General features: G+C 44.4%; 1 protein-coding gene across 1 annotated transcript in view; it reads left to right on the plus strand.

The window, feature by feature from the left end:
- IGDCC4 (immunoglobulin superfamily DCC subclass member 4) overlaps nt 1-25,176 on the plus strand; it is a 118,449-nt gene that overhangs the window by 80,071 nt on the left and 13,202 nt on the right. Inside the window, exons 5-15 of the mRNA XM_044279389.1 lie at nt 358-492; nt 864-1,019; nt 3,149-3,559; nt 3,656-3,820; nt 6,078-6,215; nt 9,306-9,475; nt 9,615-9,846; nt 10,419-10,526; nt 14,100-14,280; nt 14,373-14,500; nt 17,574-17,744. Of these exons, the coding sequence (XP_044135324.1) occupies nt 358-492; nt 864-1,019; nt 3,149-3,559; nt 3,656-3,820; nt 6,078-6,215; nt 9,306-9,475; nt 9,615-9,846; nt 10,419-10,526; nt 14,100-14,280; nt 14,373-14,500; nt 17,574-17,744 (1,995 nt within the window). The remainder of the gene's footprint in view (nt 1-357; nt 493-863; nt 1,020-3,148; nt 3,560-3,655; nt 3,821-6,077; nt 6,216-9,305; nt 9,476-9,614; nt 9,847-10,418; nt 10,527-14,099; nt 14,281-14,372; nt 14,501-17,573; nt 17,745-25,176) is intronic.

Raw genomic sequence — 25,176 nt, forward strand, 5'->3', positions numbered from 1 at the left:
AAGGGAGACTAGGGGCCCACCTTGCTCAGGGGCCCACTGGGGGACTCACCTGTACTCTTGTGAGCCAGTCTGAGCCTGTGCAAGATTAATGAAGCTGTAAAGGTCAATGGGGTGGCATTGAGTGGTGTTTACTCATGAGAGTCAGATGCCTTGACAAGTTTGGGGACCACCCACAAGGTACTTGCCAGTTTTGCATAAGCAATAAAACTTTTTTTTCTCTGCAGTAATAAGGCGGTCAACAGGAATGGTTTTACATGTTTTTTCTTAAGTATCCTCCCTGGGGATATTAAGGTTTTTGTGGAGATATAGTACCTGATGGACTTCCTTTAAGCATTTCTTGTATATTGTCTTTTCTAGATTGGAAACCATTACCCGATGAGCTTACAATTATTAGAGCACCACAGAACCTGACTGTGGCAGTGGGTCAGAGTGCAGTAATGGAGTGCATAGCCGAAGGGAATGTGACACCGGTGGTCTCCTGGTCTCGTCAAGGTATCCATTGATCTGTAGATGGAAGCACTGTGGGGCACATTTACTAAACCTGTAGAAGGCGTAAACCTAGACTGACTGTCTACAACCTGCACCAGGTTTATCAAACAGTAATTTACTGTAAAAAAAGCAGCGCTCATCCACGCCTCTTATGCCGATATCCACATGCTTACAGAGGTATTTATGAAGTGTCACCATTTCTATTTCTTCTAGCCAGGGTTGTTCTGCCACCATAACTTGGAAACCCTATTTTCCATTGCTTAGATGCAAACATCATAATCCAGAAATGGTCATTTTTGCTCTTTTTATGTAATTTTGAAGCACACCATGTCACGTTCTTATGAGGATTAACCTATTTTCTGTATGTTGTGTAGATGGAAGACCAATCTCCTTTGATATCATCCTGCTGGGAGAGACCAGTCTTCTGATTCAGCAGGTTCAGGCCCACCATGCTGGAGTTTATGTATGCAGAGCTAAGAACCCAGAAAGTCAGCACTTTGTCGCCATTTCAGCCCATCTTCACGTCCTTGGTAATGAGAAAATGCAACTTAAATACTTATCATAAAACATCAACCGGTTATTAAATAGACTCTATGGGTATGTTCATGTCGGAATCTATATGTGAAATCCACTACCAATCCACCACCCGTGCATGTGATGGTGGTTTCCACAACCCCGCTGTCATGCATCAAAAAAATTCTGCACAGATTTTCAGTTGTGTGGTGTAATGCCTTAAATATGAGAAGCACATTTTTTGGGATGGAATTACCTAGGGTTAGCCCCATTGAATGCCAATGGGAATTATCCTCATGTGAATCCGCTGCAGAAACTCGATGGCACAGCTTCGGATTTATTTCATTTGAGATACACGTTGGAATTACTGTATTACTCAAGAATTGACTGATAAATGTTCATTCTGGGACAATGCCATCAAGGTCTTCTTCACCATCTGACTGTATATCTTGATTATATGTGTTTTTTTAATAAAATACCTCCTGCACACTGTATTTTGCCCATGTGTTGGATTAAACTACTGGTAGTAGTTTTTCGAGGGTCACTGGTACAAATGGAAATTTTTGCCCCGCCACCAACCTTTTTTTCTGCCCTTCTTTTGATAAATGAATTTCTGTTAGGACATAAAATCCATTTTAATCAGTTGAGTGTTTGATATGGGTAATTGGTACAGGTATTTTTATTATTGACATATTTGGGGTCGGGAGGAAATGTATTTCTTCTCTTGGCATCTACTTCACAGGTGTTTTTTTTCCTTACTCTGAATCAACAAGGTGAGGCAAACGATGGATTCAATTTAAAAGGGGTTGTCTCACATCAGCAAATAGCATTTATTATGTAGAGGGAGTTAATACAAGGCACTTACTAATGTATTGTGATTGTCCATACTGCCTACTTGATCCATTTTTCAGCAACATTATACACTGCTCGTTTCCATGGTTACGACCACCCTGCAATCCAGCAGCAGTGGCTATACTTGCACACTATAGTAAATATAGCCTATGTGTGCTACCGTGGTCCTGGCCACCAGAGAGGCCGCTGCTTTTTCCTATAGTGTGCAAGCATGGCCACCACTGATGGATTGCAGGGTGGTCGTAACCATGGAAACAAGCAGTGTGTAATGTGATGAAAAATGAATCAAGCCAGCAAAGGAAGCAATATGAACAATCACAATACATTAGTAAGTGGCTTGTATTCACTTTCTCTTCATAATAAATGCCATTTGCTGAAGTGAGACAACCCCTTTAATCTACTTTTCACTCTTACTGATATGTTGTTGATGGATAATAACATATGGGGTCATTTATCAAACTGGTGTAAAGTAGAACTGGCTTACTTGCCCATAGCAACCAATCAGATTCCACCTTTCATTTTGGACAGCTCCTTTACACCAGTTTGATAAATGACTCCCATAGTTTGTAAGGCTGAAAAAAGTTGTACGTCCATCCAGTTCAGCCTGTTATCCTCTGTATCCATTTTTAAGGATAATAGGCTCAACTGGAAGGACGTATATCTTTTTTTCAGCCTAAACTGTGTTACCATGTTACTATCCATCACCAATATATCAGTAAGGGCCAGTTCACATAGAGTTTTTAGGCCCTGATGTTAGAGCGTTTCTGCTTCAAAATCAGCTCCAAATAATACCTCCTATTCATTTCAATGGGAAGCAGAACTTGCTTTTTTTCCACGTGGAAAAAAATAAGCAGCGCGTCCTATCTTGGGACGAAAAAAAAAAATATATGTATATGTCCAGGCATTTTTACATGTTTTTGGCGCAGATCCGTGCCAAAAACCACAAGCTGAAAATGCACTTTTGTATTGAAGTAAACACCCATTGGTTAAAAAAAAAAGAAAAAATACAGAAAAGAAAATAGAAGCACCCGCGGATTTCGTGCTGAATTTCTTGGGTGGATTTTCAAAATTCGTAGAGAGTCCTGCGCCTCTTAATAAGTTTGCCACATCTTACTCCAGCACACTTCTTATTTAGACTGGGATATAAAATTCTTACTAAATTGCCCCCCATTGAGTTTAGTTTGGGATACGCATGGTGCCGCACGTCAAGAACACTCTCTGAACGGTGGTCTTAAATGCACACACACACATGGTTTTGTTATAATGTAATATTTCTTCTCCGTGCTGTTTTTAGTGCCTCCAGTTATAACTCAACCCCCAGAGACCATCACACGGGCACGAGCAGGAACCGCCCGCTTTGTTTGCAGAGCTGAAGGTGACCCCGAACCCACCATCACTTGGTTAAAAAATGGTGAGGTGCTTCCCTCCAATGGCAGAGTCAGGATACAGCCAAGGGGCAGCCTAGTTATCACACAGGTTGCTCTGGAGGATACCGGCTATTACCAATGTGTGGCAGAGAATATTTTGGGAAGTGTCTGCGCTATCGCAAAGCTCCATGTTACAGTGCAAGAAGGTCTACCTGGTCCACCACAAGCCTTGAAATCCCAGGCCGTAACCAGCAAGACAGTAACAGTAGCATGGGAGAGACCGGAGAGCAACTGGGAGAGAGTTGTAGGCTTCTCTCTTCATTATGCCAAGTCGGGTGGTACGTATGTATTGGATTGTAAGCCAGTACTCGTTCTCGGATGGTGTAGAAGGCCGATTGCCTTGTGTGCTAAAAGCTCCTAATTCTGCTTTTCAGGTTTGAATAATGAAGAATATCAGTTTGCAGTGAATAACAACACCACAGAGTTCACTGTGAGGTACCTGGAACCTGGGACCAGCTACACCTTCTATGTCGTAGCCTATTCCCAGCAAGGAGCCAGTCGTGCTTCAGAGCATCTTGTGGTGCAGACTTTGGATGATGGTATGGAGACATTTATTCGTCAGGGTGGACAGATGGCAGCGTCCGATGTGAACTTGCCTTATTGCTGTATCTTGGTTGGTGTGTGATTATGAGCACAACCACAAACTAGTTGTCGAGAAAAGGAATTCTTGTTCCATTTGTTATTCTTGAAACACAGTTTCCAAGAAAATTGCCAATTATGTGGGAATTTAGGGGCATGCCCTGCACTTGCGGTGGATCCGCCAGAATTATGTAGAGGCGCCGGCCTCTTCCTAACGTCGACGGATCAACCACCGCTTATAAATGTAAGACGTTTTCCTAGCTATCTTACAGTTAGACCATTTTCTACGCCTGAAACAGGCATAAAAAAAGATGAATGAGATGGGCCCGTCCCCTCCCACTTTTTTAGACCTGACGTGAGCGGCCAGAAATATGCCCGAAATATAGACTTATTTCTGTTTGATAAATGACCCCCTTAATTTTTTGGCTGAACGTTGGTCCATCTAGTGTCAAATCAGGTGATGTGTGCAGGAGGCTGTATGGAGGCACACGGAGATCCAAGCCCTAGACACTTTGTATGGTGCTGCTTGCTGCCTGTGTTTCTTGAATACCTCTGTAAATGCCATATCCAATGATGAAACCTCCATTTTGTATGTTGCAATAATGCAGGGTCTGACAGGGGAAAAAACTCTGCATGGTTCCAAATAAAAATCAGAGCGGTACAAAGCTACAGTAGGGGCACACGACGTCTTCACGCTTTGCATAGTTGTGTAGTCAGTTTTCATTTTTGAGATTTTGTATTCTACTGATCTATAATGAATTCATGGGGTGTGGAGGCACAGACAGAAAACCCACTCTGTAGTGCTTCTGTGGGCTTCCAATCCGTGCCTCTGTTCAAGTGAATGGGTCAGCATCCGTGATACAGTGCATACTCAAGCGGTGCCCATATATTGTGGACCCGCTCTTTGTGGGCCACAATACTAGCACAGACCTGCTTCGGTCGTGTGCATGAGGCCTTGAACCACGTTTTGTAGGGCTATCTCAGCTAAATGTAATTATACCTTTCACTTGGCTATCTGTTACTTCATTCTGGAGAAAAAGTACTTTTTTTTACATATGAAATTAGCAGTTAAGTGCACCAAGGATAGGCCCAAGTCACTCTGTGCACCCTTGCTTTTCCTCCTTCCTTTTTGAGACCCTCCCCCTCCTTCCTGACTGACAGGGCCAGGTTCCTGCATGGTCGTCTCGCCTGGTCCTGTCAATCAAGAAGAAGGCAGGGCTGGCAGAGGAAGCAGGAGGAGCAAGGGTGCAGAAGGTGCACTATACTGCTCATTTGCATATGGATTACAAGTAATTTTACCAGAATGAAGAACGGATAGCTAAGTGAAAGGTGTCATTACATTCAGCTGAGCCAGCCCTACAAGACTCCATTAGGTCAGGGGAACAGGGCCCCAATTCTATCGATCCCTTATCTAGTGGATAGGGGATGAGTTGTAGTAACTGGAATACCCCTTTAACCCACAGAGCGTTTCCTACAATTGTAACCACTTATCAGCTGAATTAAGAACTAGGTATGTAAAATTTTTCAGCCTTGGTTTGTTAAAGAGTGTTTCTGGATCTTAGATACTGATGACCTCCAGCGCTGGTATACTGCAGCTCCGCTCCCATTCACTTGCCGCAGTATGACGGCATAGCCACTACAGAGTATAGGAAACCTGCTGCTTCCAGCTCTATCCACTGTATGGGTGCCAGTCAGGGGTGCAAGTAGCCTTTCTGCTGCCTGAGGCGAAAACTGAAATGGCGCCCCTCCCCAATGCCAATTTCTTAACCTAACCACTTCCCTTCAGCCCATGGCCCCTACCTGGTGCTGCCTGAGGAGGTCACCTCACCGGGCCTCATTGGTGCTGCACCCCTGCCGCCAGTGGTTGCCCAAAACACGATGGAGATGTTGGGTGTTGGACCCACCACTGATCTGATGGTGAGGGCCCCAATATCTATGTCCCAGAAAACTCCTTTAACAAGATTGTTCTTACTCATTAATATCAAGACTGAAACTATATTAGAAAGTAGAATAACGTTCCATTCATGCAGTGATTTCTATAACTTCCTATTATACAATAATTACAGTTTATTGCCACAAAACTGAAGGGAAAACGATGTGGCGTGGTAAAAATGTGTTCTCACGGCACGTGCGACTACCCCCTGAAGGACTACTTTTATGTCAGTGCTGGAAATGACTCTTCTCCTGGATCTCATGATTTTCTGCTCATTACTGTAGTTCCAGGAGCTGCACCCATGCTGGCCCTCAGTAGCGATGGTCCAGAAGATCTTCATGTGAAATGGCTCCCCCTTCTGCCTGAGATGCGCAATGGCCAGATCACAAAGTATCGCATTGAATACTGCACCCAGCGAGATGGTACGTTTCCTGCATGTATTCATTGGTTATTCCAGAGGGACATACAGTTAGGTCTATATATATTTCATTTTTATTACCTGCTTACTAAAACATATTCAAGTTATAGTTCTATAATTGACATGGACATAAAGTCCAGACTTTTAGCTTTCTTTTCAGGATATCCACATTAAAATTGGATGAAGGGTTTAGGAGTTTCAGCTCCTTTACATGTGGCAACCTGTTTTTAAAGGGACCAAAAGTAATTGGACAATTGACTCAAAGGCTGTTTCATGGGCAGGTGTGGGCAATTCCTTCATTAGTTCATTTTCAATTAAGCGCATAAAAGGCCTGGAGTTGATTTGAGGTGTGGTGCTTGCATTTAGAAGATTTTGCTGAGAAGTAAACATGCGGTTAAAGGAGCTCTCTCCATGCAGGTGGAACAAGCCACCCTTCATCTGCGAAAACAGAAAAAACCCATCTGAGAAATTGCTACACTATTAGGAGTGGCAAAATCTACAGTTTAGTAGATCATGAGAAAGAAAAAGCACTGGTGACCTCAATAATGCAAAAAGACCTGGACTCCCACGGAAGACAACAGTGGTGGATGATCTCAGAATACTTACCATGGTGAAGAGAAACCCCTTCACAACAGCCAACCAAGTGAACAACACTCTCCAGGATATAGGTGTATCAATATCCAAATCCACCATAAAGAGAAGACTGCATGAAAGTAAATACAGAGGGTTTACTGCACGGTGCAAGCCACTCTTAAGCCTCAAGAATAAGAAGGCTAGATTGGACTTTGCTAAAAAAAAAAAAATCTTAAAAAACCAGCACACTTCTGGAAGAACATTCTTTGGACAGATGAAACCAATATAAACCTCTACCAGAAAAAAGTATGGCGAAGGCATGGTACAGCTCATGATCCAAAGCATACCACAGGGCTGGCCAACCTGTGGCTCTCCAGCTGTTGTAAAACTACAACTCCCACCATGCCCTGCTGTAGGCTGATAGCTGTTGGCAGACTGGGCATGCTGGGAGTTGTAGTTTTGCAACAGCTGGAGAGACGCAGGTTGGCCATCCCTGGCATACCACATCATCTGTGAAACGCAGGGGAGGCAATGTGATGGCTTGGGCTACCAGTGGCACTGGGTCCCTAGTGTTTATTGATAATGGGACACAGGGCAGAGGAAGCCAGATGAATTCTGGGGTTTTCAGAGACATACTGTGCGCTCAAATGCAGCCAAACTGATTGGTCTGCGCTTCATAATACAGATGGACAATGACCCAAAACAGGAAGCCAAAGCAACCAAGGAGTTTATTAAAGCAAAGAAATGACATATTCTTGAATGGCAAAGTCAGTCACCTGACCTGAACGCAATAGAGCATTTCACTTGTTAAAGACTAATCTTCAGACAGAAAGGACCACAAACAGCAACTGAAAACCGCGGCAGTAAAGGCCTGGCACAGCATTAAGAAGGAGGAAACACAGCGTCTGGTGATGTCCATGAGTTCAAGACTTCAGACAGCCAAGTATTAGAAATTAACATTTTATTTAAAATTATTTAATTTGTCCAATTACTTTTGAGCCCCTGAAATGAAGGTATTGAGTTTCAAAAAATGCTTTAGTTCCTCACATTTTTATGCAATCATTTTGTTCAACCCATTGAATTAAAGCCGAAAGTCTGAACTTCAACTGCATCTGAATTGTTTTGTTCAAAATTCATTGTAGTAATGTACAGAACAAAAATTAGAAAAATGTTGTCTATGTCCAAATATATATGGACCTAACTGTATGTGACACCATTAAATGAGTGTTTTTGGTAATATTCTATTAAAGTCACATTCACATTTTTGTGGTAGAAGGTGGCAACTAGCAGCATCACCACAAATAAAATGCCCTGGTAAAAAAAACATGGTAATGCATGTGACTTTATCTACTACTGTATATGCAGTGGGGGAGATGCAGCAGTGGCCATGCGGGCATCAGTAGCGACACAGGTGCCGGAGAACAAGGAAAGTACAACCTGTGTTATGGGCCCAGGCATTAGAGGTGGCATTATATTGGATAACCCCTTTAAGGCTTTTTTGAAAAATAGTATCTTATAGCTTTTTTGTGCTAACAAACCCCACCTCCCCCTGCTTTTTTCTCACATTTTTCTGCACATTTTATTTTATTTTTTTTATCATTTTTTGATTGTAATGTTTTAAAGGGACATTTTTCAACTCCCATAGAAATGTCCAAGGACTGAAGAAAAAATCATACCCAAAGCATGCTGTGTTTTGACAAAAACAGCAAAAAAAGCTAAAAACATTTAAACACAATGTAAAAAAAGGCATGCAAAAGAACTTTGTAGTGAATTTCATAATTCACTATTGACTTTAAAGTAATAAATGTGAACGCATAATAAATTGCAAAATATAAAGCTCGAAGAAAAAAGCGCAGTTAAAAAATGTTGAACATCCGCCAAAAAAAAGGACTGCATGAAGATGTATGAAACAGGGCAGGGAGGTAAGAGCTTTGTGCAATACATTCTCAACCTTTATAAAATAATGAGTTTTATCCCCCCTAGCTTGGAAATGATAACATCATCAGGTAGAGGGGGATGACTGCTTACCTCTTGTGCCAGCACCATCACTGCTCGGAAAATGGCGGCCCAAGTTCAAGGAGTTTATCAGTGGTTTTGATAGGTGTTTGAATGTGTGGACTTCCACTTTAGGCCTCATGCACCCGACCATATGTGTTTTTTGGTCTGCAAACTGAGTATCCGCAAAAACACAGATACCAACCGTCTGCTTGCTGCCATTTTTGTTCTCCTTTTGTAGAAATGTCCTATCCATGTCCACAAAACGGACAAGAATAAGACATGTTCTATTTTTTTGCGGGCCGGAAGGACTGACATACTGATATGGACAGCGTACGGTGTGCTGTCTGCATTTTTTGCGGCCCCGTGGAAATGAATGGGTCATCATCTGATCCACAAAAAATATACGGTCGCGTGAATGAGGCCTTAAGATGTGACATATGCGTACCGTAGCTTTAATTCTGTCTATTAATACTGTGTGCTCCAAATCTCATTTTTCTGACCTTTTTCTTGTCTTACATTTCAGGTGTGGTCAGCACGCTAGAAGCTGGTGCAAATGAGACCCAGGTCACACTATCCTCATTGCAGGCCGATACTGTATATAAAGTCCGGATCTCTGCTGCTACCACAGCTGGATATGGAGTCCCCTCAAACTGGGTGCTGCACCGCACTTTAGACAGAGTCAATCAGACCCTAGTGGGTGTGTGACTTTATGACCTAAGGAACTGATGTTCTAGATGTTCCCATCCTTGTATTTCCATTCCTTATCTGTTATCAGCTCCTTAACTTTCTTACAATATGTTTAACCATGTTTTCTCATTTTCTCCCCTTACAGTGGACCAGGACACCAATACAGTTACAAGTCATTGCCCACATAGATTCACTGCTTGTCAGCTGGCAGCTGCCCCACTCTGATTTCCAAGTCACTGGTTTTAGGCTCTATTACCGCATGGTGTGTCCTACAGGGAATTACACCTCTTTGTGTCCACGGCAAGAACAAAATGAGTGGGACGTGGGGCCAATCAAACTAAAGAAGAAACGGAAACAGTACGACTTAACCCACCTAAGTAAGTTCCTTGCCATACATCAAGTAATCTAGAAGTTACCCTTATGTTTCCTGCTCTCTGGTCTCATCTCATGAAGGTAGCAGCAAGCCTCATGCATTGTATGCACCAGTGTTTGGCTCCATCACAGTGTTCCCCTGCACAATGATGTTCCTGGCCTCTTGCTGTGCAGGGAAGTGCAGCACAGTCCAGTTGATTGTGGGCCATGAGTGTTTGTGTGCAGGCAAAAAGCCAGAGGAACCTCAACCTTTTTGTTCTTGGGAATATTGAGGGTCCCAGCCTGCGCCGGCCTCTGATAGGCTACTGGCTTAGTGCCTGCAGCCTATCAGAGGAAGGGAAAGGGACACGCCTCTCCATCCCCTACCGCAGCACAGGCAGGCATCTGTGTCGCTGTCCTGAGGACGGCAATACAGATGACTGGAGATGAGCGCTTCCACAATTGCCCCGTTGCCCCCCCCTGGATCCGCCACTGGTCCCAGAGGTTGAACCCCCAGAGCTGATAACGCTGTGGCCTATTCTCCATTCACCCAAGATTCTATGTTTTATAACTCTCTTGTCTTCCAAATCTGTATCAGCACCTCGGCAGCTATACCAAGTCAAACTGGTGGCATACAATAAGAAGCAGGAAGTGCAGACGGTCATGTGGGAGGGAAGAACCAGGTCGACCCTGGCTATACCACCAGGTAAGGATCAGTTGACTTATATCTGTCATTTTATAATGTTTTTTTTATTTATTTTATTTTTTATTGACTGGGCTCTCCAAGTGTTTAATACTGATGACTTGTCCTCGGACTCCTGGCACCCCACCTATAAGCCCTTTGTTTCCTAGGCCAGTGACGTCACATTCTTCGGTCACATACAGTAGGTTCAGCTCAGTCACATTCAAGTGAAATGGACTAGGCTGCAATACCAAACACAGCTGCTATCCAGAGCTGTGTTTGGTAAAATTCCTGGAGGCGGCGGGGCTCACCGAAGCATCGCAGCTTCTTTTAAACAGCTGATCGACGGAGGCCAGGGGCGGATTAAGTGCAGGATAGGCCCGGGGCTGTCTACCCAACTTGGGCCCCCCCCCCTTCCCCTCCATTTTAGTTTTGTTTTTTGTTTTTTTGTATGAAGAGGCTGCAGTGCTTTATGAGCGCCACAGTCTCTTCTTAGGCCATATGACATCTTCAGACAAAAAAAAATACCCCAAATTGGGTCCTAAACTGAAAAATGTGGTCGTCAAATTTAAAATACATATAATTGTAATAAAAAAGCCATGGAGGAGAATACAGCACCACATACCTGTTACATCCAGTGACATCTCCTGTCATGTAGACCTTCTCTTTCCTCTTCTCCTCCATTTGACCCAGACCACCATGGCAAATTCTTTTAGCCGCATCTCGTCTCTACAGTTTGTAACACAGACACGTTAGATTTCTCAATTTTTCCATCAACCTCCTCATCCTGGTGTCCCCACAGTGTCATCCTGCCACCCCCAATACTGTGCCCGTTGTCTTCCCAATGCCCCAGGAACTATACTGCTGAAAAAATAGTGACCCTGATAGATATAATTGGGGTAATTTATCAAACTGGTGTAAAGTAGAACTGGATTTCCAAAAGAGCTGTCAAATATGAAAGGTGGAATCTGATTGGCTGCTATGGGCAACTAAGCCAGTTCTGCATTACACCAGTTTGATAAATTACCCCAAATGTTCCTATAGTGTCCACAGCAGCTATAATGTCCCCTAGAGTGCCCCGAGTAATAATACCACCCTCTATTGTGCTCCAGGCAATAATCCCTGTATAGTGTCCCCAGAAATAATAGAATTGCCCCTTTAGTGCCTCCCCAATAGCAACACCCCCATATAGTAATTTCCACCACACTGCCCCCACATAGTAATCCCCCCATAGTAATTTGCCCCCACACAGTAATTTCCCCCAAACTGCCCCATATAGTAGTTTGCCCCCACACAGTAATTTGCCCCACACTGCCCCCATATAGTAATTTGCCCCACACTGCCCCCACATAGCAATTTGCCCCCACACTGCCCCCACATAGCAATTTGCCCCCACACTGCCCCATCTAGTAATTTGCCCCCACACTGCCCCATCTAGTAATTTGCCCCCACACTGCCCCATCTAGTAATTTGCCCCCACATAGTAGTCCCTCTCATAATAATTTGCCCCCACATATTAATTTGCCCCCACATAGCAATTTGCCCCCACATAGCAATTTGCCCCCACATAGCAATTACCCCACACTGTCCCCACATGGCAATTTCCCCCACACTGCCCCCACACAATAGTTTCCCCCACATAGTAATTTGCCCCCACATAGTCCCCACATAGCAATTACCCTCACACAATAGTTTCCCCCACACTACCCCAGATAGAAATTTGCCCCCACATAGTAGTCCCTCTCATAATAATTTGCCCCACATAGTAATTTGCCCCCACATAGTATTCCCTCATAATAATTTGCCCCCACACTGCCCCATCTAGTAATTTGCCCCCACATAGTATTCCCTCCCATAATAATTTGGCCCCATACAGCCCCCACATTCCCCCCCATGTAATCGATTTATCTTCCCTAATAGGTACTCCTGTGTCCCCCCCAAGTAGGCAAATGAAATAAAAAAATAAAAAATGAACAAAAAATGAAAAAATGAATACTCACCTATGTCCAGGCGCTTGCTCGCAGAGGAAGGCGGGCGGGATGAGTCAGGCGCGTCACAGTGCTGCGTCCCGGCACAGGCGCGCGATGACGTCATCACGCACGCCTGCGCCGGGATTTCACTACCGCATAGGCCTCAGGCCTACAAGGCCTGAGGCCTATGCGGTGAATGCCGATGATCGGCGACGGGACAGGGAGCTATGCGCTCCCGTGCCCCGCCGCAGTATGTGGGCGTTCGGGTCAGCGTTGGGCCCCCCAGCTGTCCGCATCTGTTGCTCCGCCCAAAAAATATAATCTGTCCTATTCTTGTCCGTTTTCGGACAAGAATAGGCAGTTATATCAATGGCTGTCTGTGCCGTTCCGCAAATTGCGGAACGCACACGGACGCCTTCCGTGTTTTGCGTATACGCAATTTGCGGACCGCAAAGCACACAACGGTCGTGCGCATGAGGCCTTAAACTCATGTTGAATTTAATGCTATAATGAAGCACTTACTAATATACTCCATGTTGTAGTGTGGCCTCCTCTCCTGGATAATTGCCATCTTGTAGTCCCTTAGAGCATGCTCGTTGTCAGGGGTTACGCCCACCCCTGCAATCAAGCAGCGGTGGCTGCGTCTGCTCCGTGGTTAGTAAAGTGCTGGCCTGTTTGGTGGCTGGGATGGTGGGAGCATGCACATTGCTGCACATACGCACTAACGCCCTCCCATCCCGGCCACCTCGTATATGCTCTCCTCCCAATGACAGTAGCCTGGGAGCAGGTAGAAAGAAAGAAAAGGCACCGGCTGCAGGCATGTGAAGCCTCGGGAGCGCACAGGCATAAGCACCGCCGCCGGTAGCTCAGGAAGTGCACCTAGCGAGCTGCCTGGAAGACAAATCAAGAAGTGAGACAACCCCTTTAAGCATTCTCTATAGGAAAAAACCTGAAAAACGCTTGTCACAACAAAAATGCCACAAAAAAATTGAGTGTGAAGGAGGCCTAATGGGGCTGCTCCATATATCTGATCAGCGTGGCAGGACTCCAGGTTTATGATGCGGACTTTCCAGATATCACAAGTCCTGCGTTCTCCGGTAGGTCCCTGATAGTTCTAATGTAGAAGTGTAACCCTTCTACAGGACAGGGCTCAAGCAACCTTTTCTTCCTATTGACATGCGATTTAAAGGGGTATTCCTGTTACAGCTAATAAAGGTTATTCTTTCTATACTGAAAGTTGTGCTATTTTCCGCTAAACTTTCTGTGTCAGTTTCAAGATCTGTGCTGGCTGTCATGTAATAGGAACCTTGATTTGTTTCCATACTTTCCAGTGGATGGATTGTTACCGCTCTGTGTCCATCACATGACCAGGACATATTTTTATCCATTTGAAGTAAACCATGGAATGCCAGCAAGCAGAGGTCCTTATTGGGAAACTGTATAACCTTTTATTATACAAAAATAAACTCTATTTGCTCAAAGTGGAGTACCCCTTTAAGAAAAATAAAGTTACTTGGGTTCAGTTCACATTAATAGTAACACCCTATGGAGTCAGGCTCTTCTTTGCCACCGGCAGTATAAGCGATTGTTAAGTATCGTTCTTCTAAACAGTATGTTGTCTCTGAAGATCTCATAGACCAGAAGATCCCACCCTTGCCACCCAGCCATATTCAAGTGATGCCAAACAGCTCTACATCAATGGTGGTGAAATGGAGGAAACCCATAATAAGTAGCAAAATTGTGAAATATACTGTACGATGTGGACCTTCGGCAACCAAGAATGCGTCTCTGTTCACCTACCATAACAGGTACCCAGGAGCTCATGTGCTCTGCTATGTCCTCTATGTACGTCAGGCCCCGGAAATCTGCATGTTGTCACCTGTATGTTGTCTGTTCACAGTGTTTCAGAAGAGATTCTGATTGGTGGATTGAAACCGTACAGCAGGTACGAGTTTGCCGTTCAGTCCAGCGGAGCCGGAGTTGATGGGCCCTATAGTAACATTGTGGAAAAGATGACCCTTCCAGATAGTGAGTAAGAGACGGTATTTGGTCAGTGGTGGATTCTGCAGCGTTCTCCTCGGTTACAGTATTTCGGTACATTAGGGAAGAGCGAACCTTTTGATTTTTGGTTCTTTTCAGTTCTGCCAAATTTTTCCCAAAATTTGGTTCAGACTCGAATTGATTCTGCCCAAACCAAACTGAGGGGGAGAGAGAGAGTTTTTGGTGGTAGCCCTGAACTGTTCAATCAGTGCTTTTTCATAAGGCCCTTTGCAGACGAGCGTGTCCAGATTATGTCCAGATGAGTTGCGGATGCGTTCAGTAAAAAACTGTGCGATTTAGCAAACCAAGCCATTCAGTTTTGTTTGCGATTGCATTCAGTTGCATCGCGTGTGTGCAATGCTATTTACTGCTTTTTGCCCACGCGTGATAAAAAAACTGAATGTTTACAAACAACATCTCTTAGCAACCATCCGTGAAAATCGCATCGGCACTTGCTTGCGGATGCGATGCATTTTTCACGCAGCCCCATTCACTTTTATAGAACATGCTGCGATTTTCACGCAACGCAAAAGTGATGCGTGAAAACCACCGCTTATATACTCAGACCCATTTAAATGAATGAGTCCGGATTCCGTGCGGGCGCAATTCGTTCGCATCACACATTGCACCCGCGCGGAATTCTCGCTTGTGTGAAAGGGGCCTAATACTTTTTATCTATTGCTGTGCTTGCCTCTTCACATAATACTTCTGGAAAAAAGACATGCAAGCTAGTCTCCTTTCCAAAGGATACGGAAAAGTGAGTGTCTCATACCAGGAATACAGCTCTTTCGTGGTAACTACCCTGTAACAGAGCTAAGAAAAGAAACTTTGTGCAGAGGTAGCAGTCGCTACCGGGCCCAGGAGCCTGAGGGGGCCAAAGACCCTTGTGCTACATAAGAAGACATCGGTATTATAGAAAGTACATGCTGGTCAAGTTACACCTCTGGCTGGAGGGAAGGGGTTAGGTCAAGAATTTGGCATTGGAGGGGGTGCCATTTCAATTTTTGCCTAGAGGCTATTGCTTCTGTGCCCCTGGCCACAAAGGGGCACAAGCTGAACTCTTGCACCAGGGCCCATGAGCCTTTAACTACGTCCCTGCTGAGAGGCCTTGGTTGGGATACTATTTCTTCTTATGGAGGGTGCCGAGTAGCACATCTTACATCTGCTGGCATCCCAGAGGCTTAGGAAAGCTAATTTGAATATCTTTTCCAGAAACCTAGAGGGACTTTGCCTGGCCTATAATACTCTGCATGCATACTACACATACTAGGTGCTAAGTACTACGAAAGAGTACCCCCTAGATTAGCATATATTGCTGAGAAACCCAGAGTAGCATTCTAGTCTCTCTCTCTCTCTCCCCCCTCTATTTACCCAAAATGAATCACAAAAAAAATTGGGTTTATTAGAATCCAAAGTTTTTGGGAAATTTGGTAGGAATCAGGTTAGTTCAGAATGGATTCGCTCATCGTTACTGTACATCAAGTCACAGTCCAATGTGAGTGACATTTGCATCTGCCATTCTGAATATGTCATGTTCCAAGGCTTGCTAAAAAGTCAGACATTAACTCATAGGGAGCCACTTCCAGTAGATGGCAGTAGTGAGACGCCTCTCTTTCTCTGGGAGATATCTCTTTGCATATCTTCTTCACCTTCTAACACTTTGGCGATTGTTAAATAATCAGACTTTGATTCAAAGGGGCATTTAATACCGATGACCTGTCCTCCAGATAGTTCAGCAATATCTGATCGGCCTGGGCTGCAATACCAAGTGCAGCAGTTATGCAATGGATGGCGCTGTTGTGGGGAGGCCTCTTCAAACAGCTGATCAGCGAGAGTGCTGGGTGTCGAACCCCCGTCGATCTGATATTCATGACCTATTATGAGGATAGGTCATCAATATTAAAGGGGTAAAAAAATGTTGCGGACAAAAATAGGCAGTTATATGGGGGGTGCTGGCCAGGTGTATTGCGGATCCGCAATACACTACGGACGTGTGAATGGACCCTTAGGCCTCCTGCACATGACCTTTTTTTTTTACGTTTACAGCCGTTTTTTGCATTCCGTATACGAAACCATTCATTTTAATGGTTTTGAAAAAAAAAAACGGAATGTACTGCGTATGCATTCCGTTTCCATATTTCCGATTTTCCGTTCCGTTGAAAGATTGAACATGTCCTATTATTGCCCGCAAATCACGTTCCATGGCTCCATTCAAGTCAATGGGTCCGCCCAAAAAAATGGAACACATACGCAATGTACTCCGTATGTCTTTCGTATCCGTTCCGTTTTTGCAGAACCATCTATTGAAAATGTTATGCCCCGCCCAATTTTTTTCTATGTAATTACTGTATACTGTATATGCCACACGGAAAAACAGAACGGAAAAACGGAATGGAAACGGAAACACAATGGAAAAAAAAAGTGGAAAAACGTATCCGTGAAAAACAGACTGCAAAACACTGAAAAAGCCATACAGTCGTGAGCAGGAGGCCTTAGAACGAGCCCTGTACTTCACATGGATCCAAAGATCTGCCCTTTCATTTCTCCAATTGATCTGCTAGATTTATTTCAAAATCGAAGCTCATAGGGCGTGCACTTTCTCAGGGGGCAGGTCCTTTTTTCATAGTACAACCCCTATAAAAGGGTTGTGAAAGAATGAGAACCCACCCCCCGACTTGTAGGACCTGTAAAGGAAAGATGACTTACCTGCTTACCGTCCCTTCTCCTCCTGGCCTGCGATCCTCCGCTGGGCTCCCTTAATGTCACCATCCAGTTTGACATCGGCGCAACCAATTACTGGCCGCGGCAGAGACCCTTTGTGTCATGTGACCATTTGTATGACGTAAGGGGTTCTGGTCATTGCTTAGGCCGGTGATGTTGACATTGAGGGAGCCCAACGAAGCATTGGAGGCCAGGAGGAGAAGGGACGGGGAGCAGTAAGTCATCTTTCCTTTACAACTCCTTTAAACACCTGGAAAACACCTTTTAACACGTCCATTCTACCATGCATCTGATTGGCACCTTTTATGTCTCTTCCTCTAAATTGTGACTCTTACTTTAGGACCGTTCTCGGCTCCCGCTGACCTGGTTCTGGAGCCATTGTCACCGTTTTCTGTACAGATGCACTGGCGCCCCCCGGTGGAATCAAATGGAATAATTGTGCAGTATCTAATACTATACACTGCCAATAAAAGCCACCCTGATGGAATGTGGACTGTTTTAACCAAGGACGGTATGTGTAGAATGTTATATGGTCATCAGTAGATACATGCTAAGTTTTTCAACTTCTAAGATCTTTGTGCTGTCCCTCATCATTATATGTGCCTAAGGCCTCTTTCACACTTGCGTTGTCCGGATCCGGCGTGTACTCCACTTGCCGGAATTACACGCCAGATCCGGAAAAACACAAGTGAACTGAAAGCATTTGAAGATGGATCCGTCTTCAAAATGCTTTCAGTGTTACTATGGCAGCCAGGACGCTATTAAAGTCCTGGTTGCCATAGTAGTAGTGGGGAGCGGGGGAGCAGCATACTTACCATCCGTACGGCTCCCGGGGCGCTCCAGAATGACGTCAGAGCGCCCCATGCGCATGGATGACGTGTCCATGCGATCACGTGATCCATGCGCGTGGGGCGCCCTGACGTCACTCTGGAGCGCCCCGGGAGCCGCACGGATGGTAAGTATGCTGCTCCCCCGCTCCCCACTGCACTTTACCATGGCTGCCAGGACTTTAGCGTCCCGGCAGCCATGGTAACCATTGAGAAAAAGCTAAATGTCGCATCCGGCAATGCGCCGAAACGACGTTTAGCTTAAGGCCGGATCCGGATCAATGCCTTTCAATGGGCATTCATTCCGGATCCGGGCTTGCGGCAAGTGTTCCGGATTTTTGGCCGGAGCAAAAAGCGCAGCATGCTGCGCTATTTGCTGCGGCCAAAAAACGTTCCGTTCCGGAACGGAAGACATCCTGATGCATCCTGAAGGACGGACTGTCCATTCAGAATGCATTAGGAAAATCCTGATCAGTATTCTTCCGGCATAGAGCCCCGATGACGGAACTCTATGCCGGAAGACTATAACGCAGATGTGAAAGAGCCCTAAGACCATAATTGTGACTAAGGCCTCATGCACACAACAGTATCCGTTTTGCAAGCCACGAGTCGTGGATCCGCAAAATAGGAATACTGTCTGTGTGCTGTCTGCATCCATATGTCCGGTCCATAAAATGCGGTCCAAGGACCCATTGGAGTCAATAGGTCCTCAAAAAAAATGTGGATGGAACAAGGGCAGTATACGTATATTGCGGATCCGCGATTTGCGGACTGCAAAATGGATACAGTCTTGTGAATGTAGCCTTATACAAGACCACAAGAATTAGATTGTTAATATCGCAGCTTGACTCCGCCTGTGCGAACATCTCTCGCCTGATTCATTTTTAAAGGTTCTTGCAGACTTATCAATAGTTACAGAAGAGTTTTTATATGGAAAAATCATGCTCTTAGAATAGAATACGGTATGCAGCATTTCTTCCAGCAGGAGTCTCCCTTCCTATACACTTTAATGGGACGATCCTTCCCATTGAAGTGAATGGGACGGCTTCTTGTAATTACGTACAGTTGCTCACCGCTGCGATGCTGACAGCGAGCAGGTATACAATGAAGGGAATGCTATGCTGGCACGGACTGCGGCCTTCTCTCTAACCAGCTGATCTGATATTGATGACCTATCCTAAGGATAGGTCATCGATATTAAAATCTCGGAAAGCCCCTTTAAGCATTTTCCAAATGACTAAACCTTTTATGTTAATTTGGTTGTACAAGTTAAATAAAAATATTTTCATGGGAGCAGTAAATATGATAAAATAGTAAATGAAGTTGAACTCCCCTGTCACTCGTTGTGCCATTAGAAGGATAAGTAAAAACCGGCACTCTACATCTAGCAGTGATACTGAAGGAGCAATATACACGGGTATGGTAATAAAAATGCGTATTTATTTTTGAGGATACAATCTAAAAATAAGGGATAAGGTATAAAATGTAAAAGCTATATAAAAAATGAAAATTGTAATTCACGGTGGTGCGGATGCACAATGAAAAAAATGAGAAAAAATGTGCAGAGGTAGATGCAGGAGTAAGGCACTCTGGTGGTGGTTCAATAATGGTTTCCACCTTTAGTAGGTTCATTAGTTCAGTAATTCATTGTGTCCATTTGTCTATAGTTCATAAAAATATAGAAAATATATATATTAAGAGTCTCAAATATATGGAAGTGTATAGATATATTGCAGAAAAGAAGGTACGATGTTGCCCTGTTTGGGGCTTGTTATCTGAACATTAGTATTGGTCACAGTAAAAAAAATGTATAGTGACAACAAGATAAAAGATATAAAAATATTGGTAATATATCAGTCGGATACTGCACCTGGTGTGGTGTCCCACACACTAGGGAGGGCTGAATCCTGACTGGTTACCTTCTCTGTAAAATGTCGGTGTCTCGGCTGGTGGAGCGTCTTGGCTGCGCTCTGAGATGGCTGTTTCCCGGTCTTTTGCGATCCACGTGGGTGTGACGTCACTTATCTGGCGTCTCACGTGTCTTTACCGATCTTTATTTTTCAAACTTTCGAGCTTTTCGCGATCTTTTTACGATCCAGAGAATTCGGATGTGATCGATTGTTTGGAAGCGCTTCCAGGATAGAATTTCTTGCAGATTTAGAGGGGAGTCACTAGACGCGTTTCGAAGGTCTTAGCTGCCTTCTTCATCAGTGGTAGCCCTCTGACTGCTATTGTGTTGCCTTATATAGTGCTTTTGGATCTTTCAAAGACCTGGACTGGATCCGATTTTTCATGATCCGAACTTTTGAGTATAGTGGTTCCATCGAAAATCTGGATGTGTCCGATTTTTGGATCTGTTTTTTTCGAGAGTTGGTTCAGTTTGTGAACCATCAGGTGGCATCCGAATTTCTTATTTCTAAAGATTGGATGGGATCCGAATTTTTAAATGGGATCCGAATTTTTTGATAGAATGCGAGTGTTTGCCTGCTGTATTGGTTGAATGGTTTCCTTTCTATATGTTTGTTTTACTGAATGCAATGTAGTGTCCGAATTTTATAAGATCCGATTTTTTTGGCTAGGGTCCAAAATTTTTTAAATGGGATCCACATTTTTGGATGAAATGCGAATCATTGCCTACTTTACTGTACACTTGTTCTGCTGAATACATTATGTGTTGTACTGGTTATTAATTTAGTTCTTTATTCGCTTAGGATTTCTAGCTTGATCAGAATTTTTTTGTCTGTTGCGGTACCGCTGCGTTTTCTGTCAATAGTGTATTAGTTTTGTTTTTTGGCATGTTTAATATATAGGGACCCTAATTTGGGTTTCCGGTGGTATATTTGTGTTTTTTCAATGGTGCGTTTTTTGGATGTTTTTTATAGGCATATTCATTGTGTAGGGGGTGTTGTGTAGGGTGGTGGATCCGGTATTTCATGATCCAAACTGCTGTGGAGGTTCTAACAGGAGTTTGGGTGTGTTCAATTTTTTCGGGAATTGATTACGTTTGTGGAGATACTGTGGTCTAAGTTTATTCATTTGTGAGTGTGGATTTTTGGTGAAATCCGATTGGATAATTTCTTTAATATTTATATTAAGGGGGTATTATGTAGTGTGGTGATGTCTTATTGGGGTTGTGGGTGGTCAGGGGGTGTGTGGTATTGGCAATGGTGGTAGGTGGTGTGAATGGTTGGGGTAGTGTATTCCGTGATAGGTATTAGTGAGGGGGGGCTTCAGTCTGATTTTGGTGGTGTTGTGCCATGCTTCGCTCCACATCATCGGCATTTGTCTTCCTTGCTGCCGCAGTAATGTCCCATACACGCTAACTGGCCTCCGTCTCGCGCGGTGTACTGCTGAGAACAGTGATAGTTGCACAGTGAAGAGAAGTGTGTGGAACGTCACCACTGCAGCCAGGAAGATGACATCAGTGCAGGGAGGAGGAAGTATGTTATTTCCCGACATTCACTGCTGCTGGGAAAGCATTCATTTAAGGCCCAATTCACACGACCATATGGCTGCCATGCCTGTGGGTCTGAAAAACACGGGCGCCGGCCGTGTGAAGTGTGAGTTGCGGTGCTGACCCATTGACTTGAATGAGTCTGTGATCCAAACATACGGCAAAATATTGGACATGCCCTCTCTTTTGCGGTGCGAAGGCACGGATCAGAAGCCCATGGAAAGGCTTCCATGTGTTTCCATGGGCTTCCGATACGTGCCTCTGCTTCACAAAGAGAGGGCATGTCCTATCTTTTGCCGTATCTTGCGGATGGTGGACCCATTCAAGTCAATGTGTCCACACCGAGATGCAGATTTTACACAGCCGGGGCCCGTCTTGTGCGGACCTGCTGTTTGTGATCCGCTACACGGGCACGATGGCCATACAAGTCATGTGAATGGGCCGAACTTGGAAACCCCTTGTTGTTTGAAATAGGATTACCCTTTAAAAAAAATTAATCGTATCTGTTAATGATATGGATTGTTATAATCATGTTAAGAAAATTGGAGTGTATATTAATGATCAATAAAGGGCATTTAGGTTGATAACGCTTAATTGGTGTATTAGGCCTCATCCACACAACCGTATTTTGCATCCGTGTCTGATCTGCCTTTTTTGTGGATTACACACAGACCCATTAATTTGTATAAAATAAAAAAAAATAAAACACAGCTGTCCGCGTCCGTGTGTCCGTTCTGCAAATTTAGAACATGTCCTATTCTAAGGCTACATGCACACGACCGTGTGCCCCCCGTGGCCGTATCACTTGAATGGGTCCGCAATCACGGAAATGCAGAATGGAGGCACAGATTGGAACCCCACGGAAGCACTACGGAGTACTTCTGTGGTGTTTCTGCCCGTGCCTCCGCACCGCAAAAAAGTAGAGCATGCACTACTTTTTTGCGGTGCAGACCATCAGATGCGGATTGCGGATGGAATGCTGCTGGCCCACGGTCTGTGCCCATGCATTGTGGACCGCAATTTGCGGTCCGCAGCATGGGCACGGAGCCCTAACGTTCGCGTGAATGTAGCCTTATCCGTATCACAAACAAAAATAGTCATTTCTGGTAATGGGAGTGGAAAAATGTGGATTGCCCACAGAACAAATGCAATACGGACACAGTTGTGTGCATGAGGCCGACGTGAAAAGTTTGATAACTTTCTGATGTTCTTTACATTTAATTTCCATGTCATTTTCAAGATATTTGCTAGCATTATTCTTCACATTCCCAAGCTGCAAACCCATGTGTACCCGTTCCTGCTGTCAGATGAGAAGGGGATACAATTGTATCCAGTCTTGGCAATTCTCTGAGCTTGAATTCCAGACTGATACATTGTAGCGAAGTCCTAGAGCGATGTGTGTAGAGGATGCTGATGTGCTTAGGGCTCTTTCACACCTGCGTTATTGTCTTCTGGCATAGAGTTCCGTCGTCGGGGCTCTATGCTGGAAGATTCCTGATCAGTTTTATCCTAATGCATTCTGAATGGAGTGAAATCCGTTCAGGATGCATCAGGATGTCTTCAGTTCCGGAACGGAACGTTTTTTGGCCGGAGAAAATACCGCAGCATGCTGCGCTTTTTGCTCCGGCCAAAAATCCTGAAGACTTGCCGCAAGGCCGGATCCGGAATGAATGCCCATTGAAAGGCATTGATCCGGATCCGGCCTTAAGCTAAACGTCGTTTCGGCGCATTGCCGGATGCGACGTTTAGCTTTTTCTCAATGGTTACCATGGCTGCCGGGACGCTAAAGTCCTGGCAGCCATGGTAAAGTGTAGCGGGGAGCGGGGGGAGCAGTATACTTACCGTCCGTGCGGCTCCCGGGGTGCTCCAGAGTGACGACAGGGCGCCCCAAGCGCATGGATCACGTGATCGCATGGCGCATTCTGGAGCGCCCCGGGAGCCGCGCGGACTGTAAGTATACCGCTCCCCCGCTCCCCACTACTACTATGGCAACCAGGACTTTAATAGCGTCCTGGCTGCCATAGTAACACTGAAAGCATTTTGAAGATGGATCCGTCTTCAAATGCTTTCAGTACACTTGCGTTTTTCCGGATCCGGCGTGTAATTCCGGCAAGTGGAGTACACGCCGGATCCGGACAACGCAAGTGTGAAAGAGCCCTAATTTAGGGTACTTTCACACTAGCGTTAGAAGAATCCAGCATTCAGTTCCGTTGTCAGAACTGCCTGCCGGATACGGAAATCCGTATGCAAACGGATATTATCATTTGTTTCTGGATCCGGATGCGGATCCGTCTGACAAATGCATCAGTCTTTCTGGTGTCATCTGGAAAAAACGGATTCAGTATTTATCTTTTTCACGGGTTTAACCACTTCAGCCCCGCTAGGTGAAACCCCCTTCATGACCAGAGCACTTTTTACACTTCGGCACTACACTCCTTTCACCGTTTATCGCTCGGTCATGCAACTTACCACCCAAATGAATTTTACCTCCTTTTCTTCTCACTAATGGAGCTTTCATTTGGTGGTATTTTATTGCTGCTGACATTTTTACTTTTTTTGTTATTAATCAAAATGTAACGATTTTTTTGCAAAAAAATGACATTTTTCACTTTCAGCTGTAAAATTTTGCAAAAAAAACGACATCCATATATAAATTTTTCGCCAAATTTATTGTTCTACATGTCTTTGATAAAAAAAAAAATGTTTGGGCAAAAAAAAAAAATGGTTTGGGTAAAAGTTATAGCATTTACAAACTATGGTACAAAAATGTGAATTTCCGCTTTTTGAAACAGCTCTGACTTTCTGAGCACCTGTCATGTTTCCTGAGGTTCTACAATGCCCAAACAGTAGAAAACCCCACAAATGACCCCATTTCGGAAAGTAGACACCCTAAGGTATTCGCTGATGGGCATAGTGAGTTCATAGAACTTTTTATTTTTTGTCACAAGTTAGCGGAAAATGATGATGATTTTATTTTTTTTATTTTTTCTTACAAAGTCTCATATTCCACTAACTTGCGACAAAAAATAAAAAATTCTAGGAACTCACCATGCCCCTCACAGAATACCTTGGGGTGTCTTCTTTCCAAAATGGGGTCACTTGTGGCGTAGTTATACTGCCCTGGCAATTTAGGGGCCCAAATGTGTGAGAAGAACTTTGCAATCAAAATGTGTAAAAAATGACCGGTGAAATCCAAAAGGTGCACTTTGGAATATGTGCCCCTTTGCCCACCTTGGCAGCAAAAAAGTGTGACACATCTGGTATCGCCGTACTCAGGAGAAGTTGGGGAATGTGTTTTGGGGTGTCATTTTACATATACCCATGCTGGGTGAGAAAAATATCTTGGTCAAATGCCAACTTTGTATAAAAAAATGGGAAAAGTTGTCTTTTGCCAAGATATTTCTCTCATCCAGCATGGGTATATGTAAAATGACACCCCAAAACACATTCCCCAACTTCTCCTGAGTACGGCGATACCAGATGTGTCACACTTTTTTGCTGCCAAGGTGGGCAAAGGGGCACATGTTCCAAAGTGCACCTTTCAGATTTTGCAGGCCATTTTTTACACATTTTGATTGCAAGGTACTTCTCACACATTTGGGCCCCTAAATTGCCAGGGCAGTATAACTACCCCACAAGTGACCCCATTTTGGAAAGAAGAC

Source organism: Bufo gargarizans, chromosome 2 (assembly GCF_014858855.1).
Source record: "Bufo gargarizans isolate SCDJY-AF-19 chromosome 2, ASM1485885v1, whole genome shotgun sequence".
Classification (NCBI taxonomy): domain Eukaryota; kingdom Metazoa; phylum Chordata; class Amphibia; order Anura; family Bufonidae; genus Bufo; species Bufo gargarizans.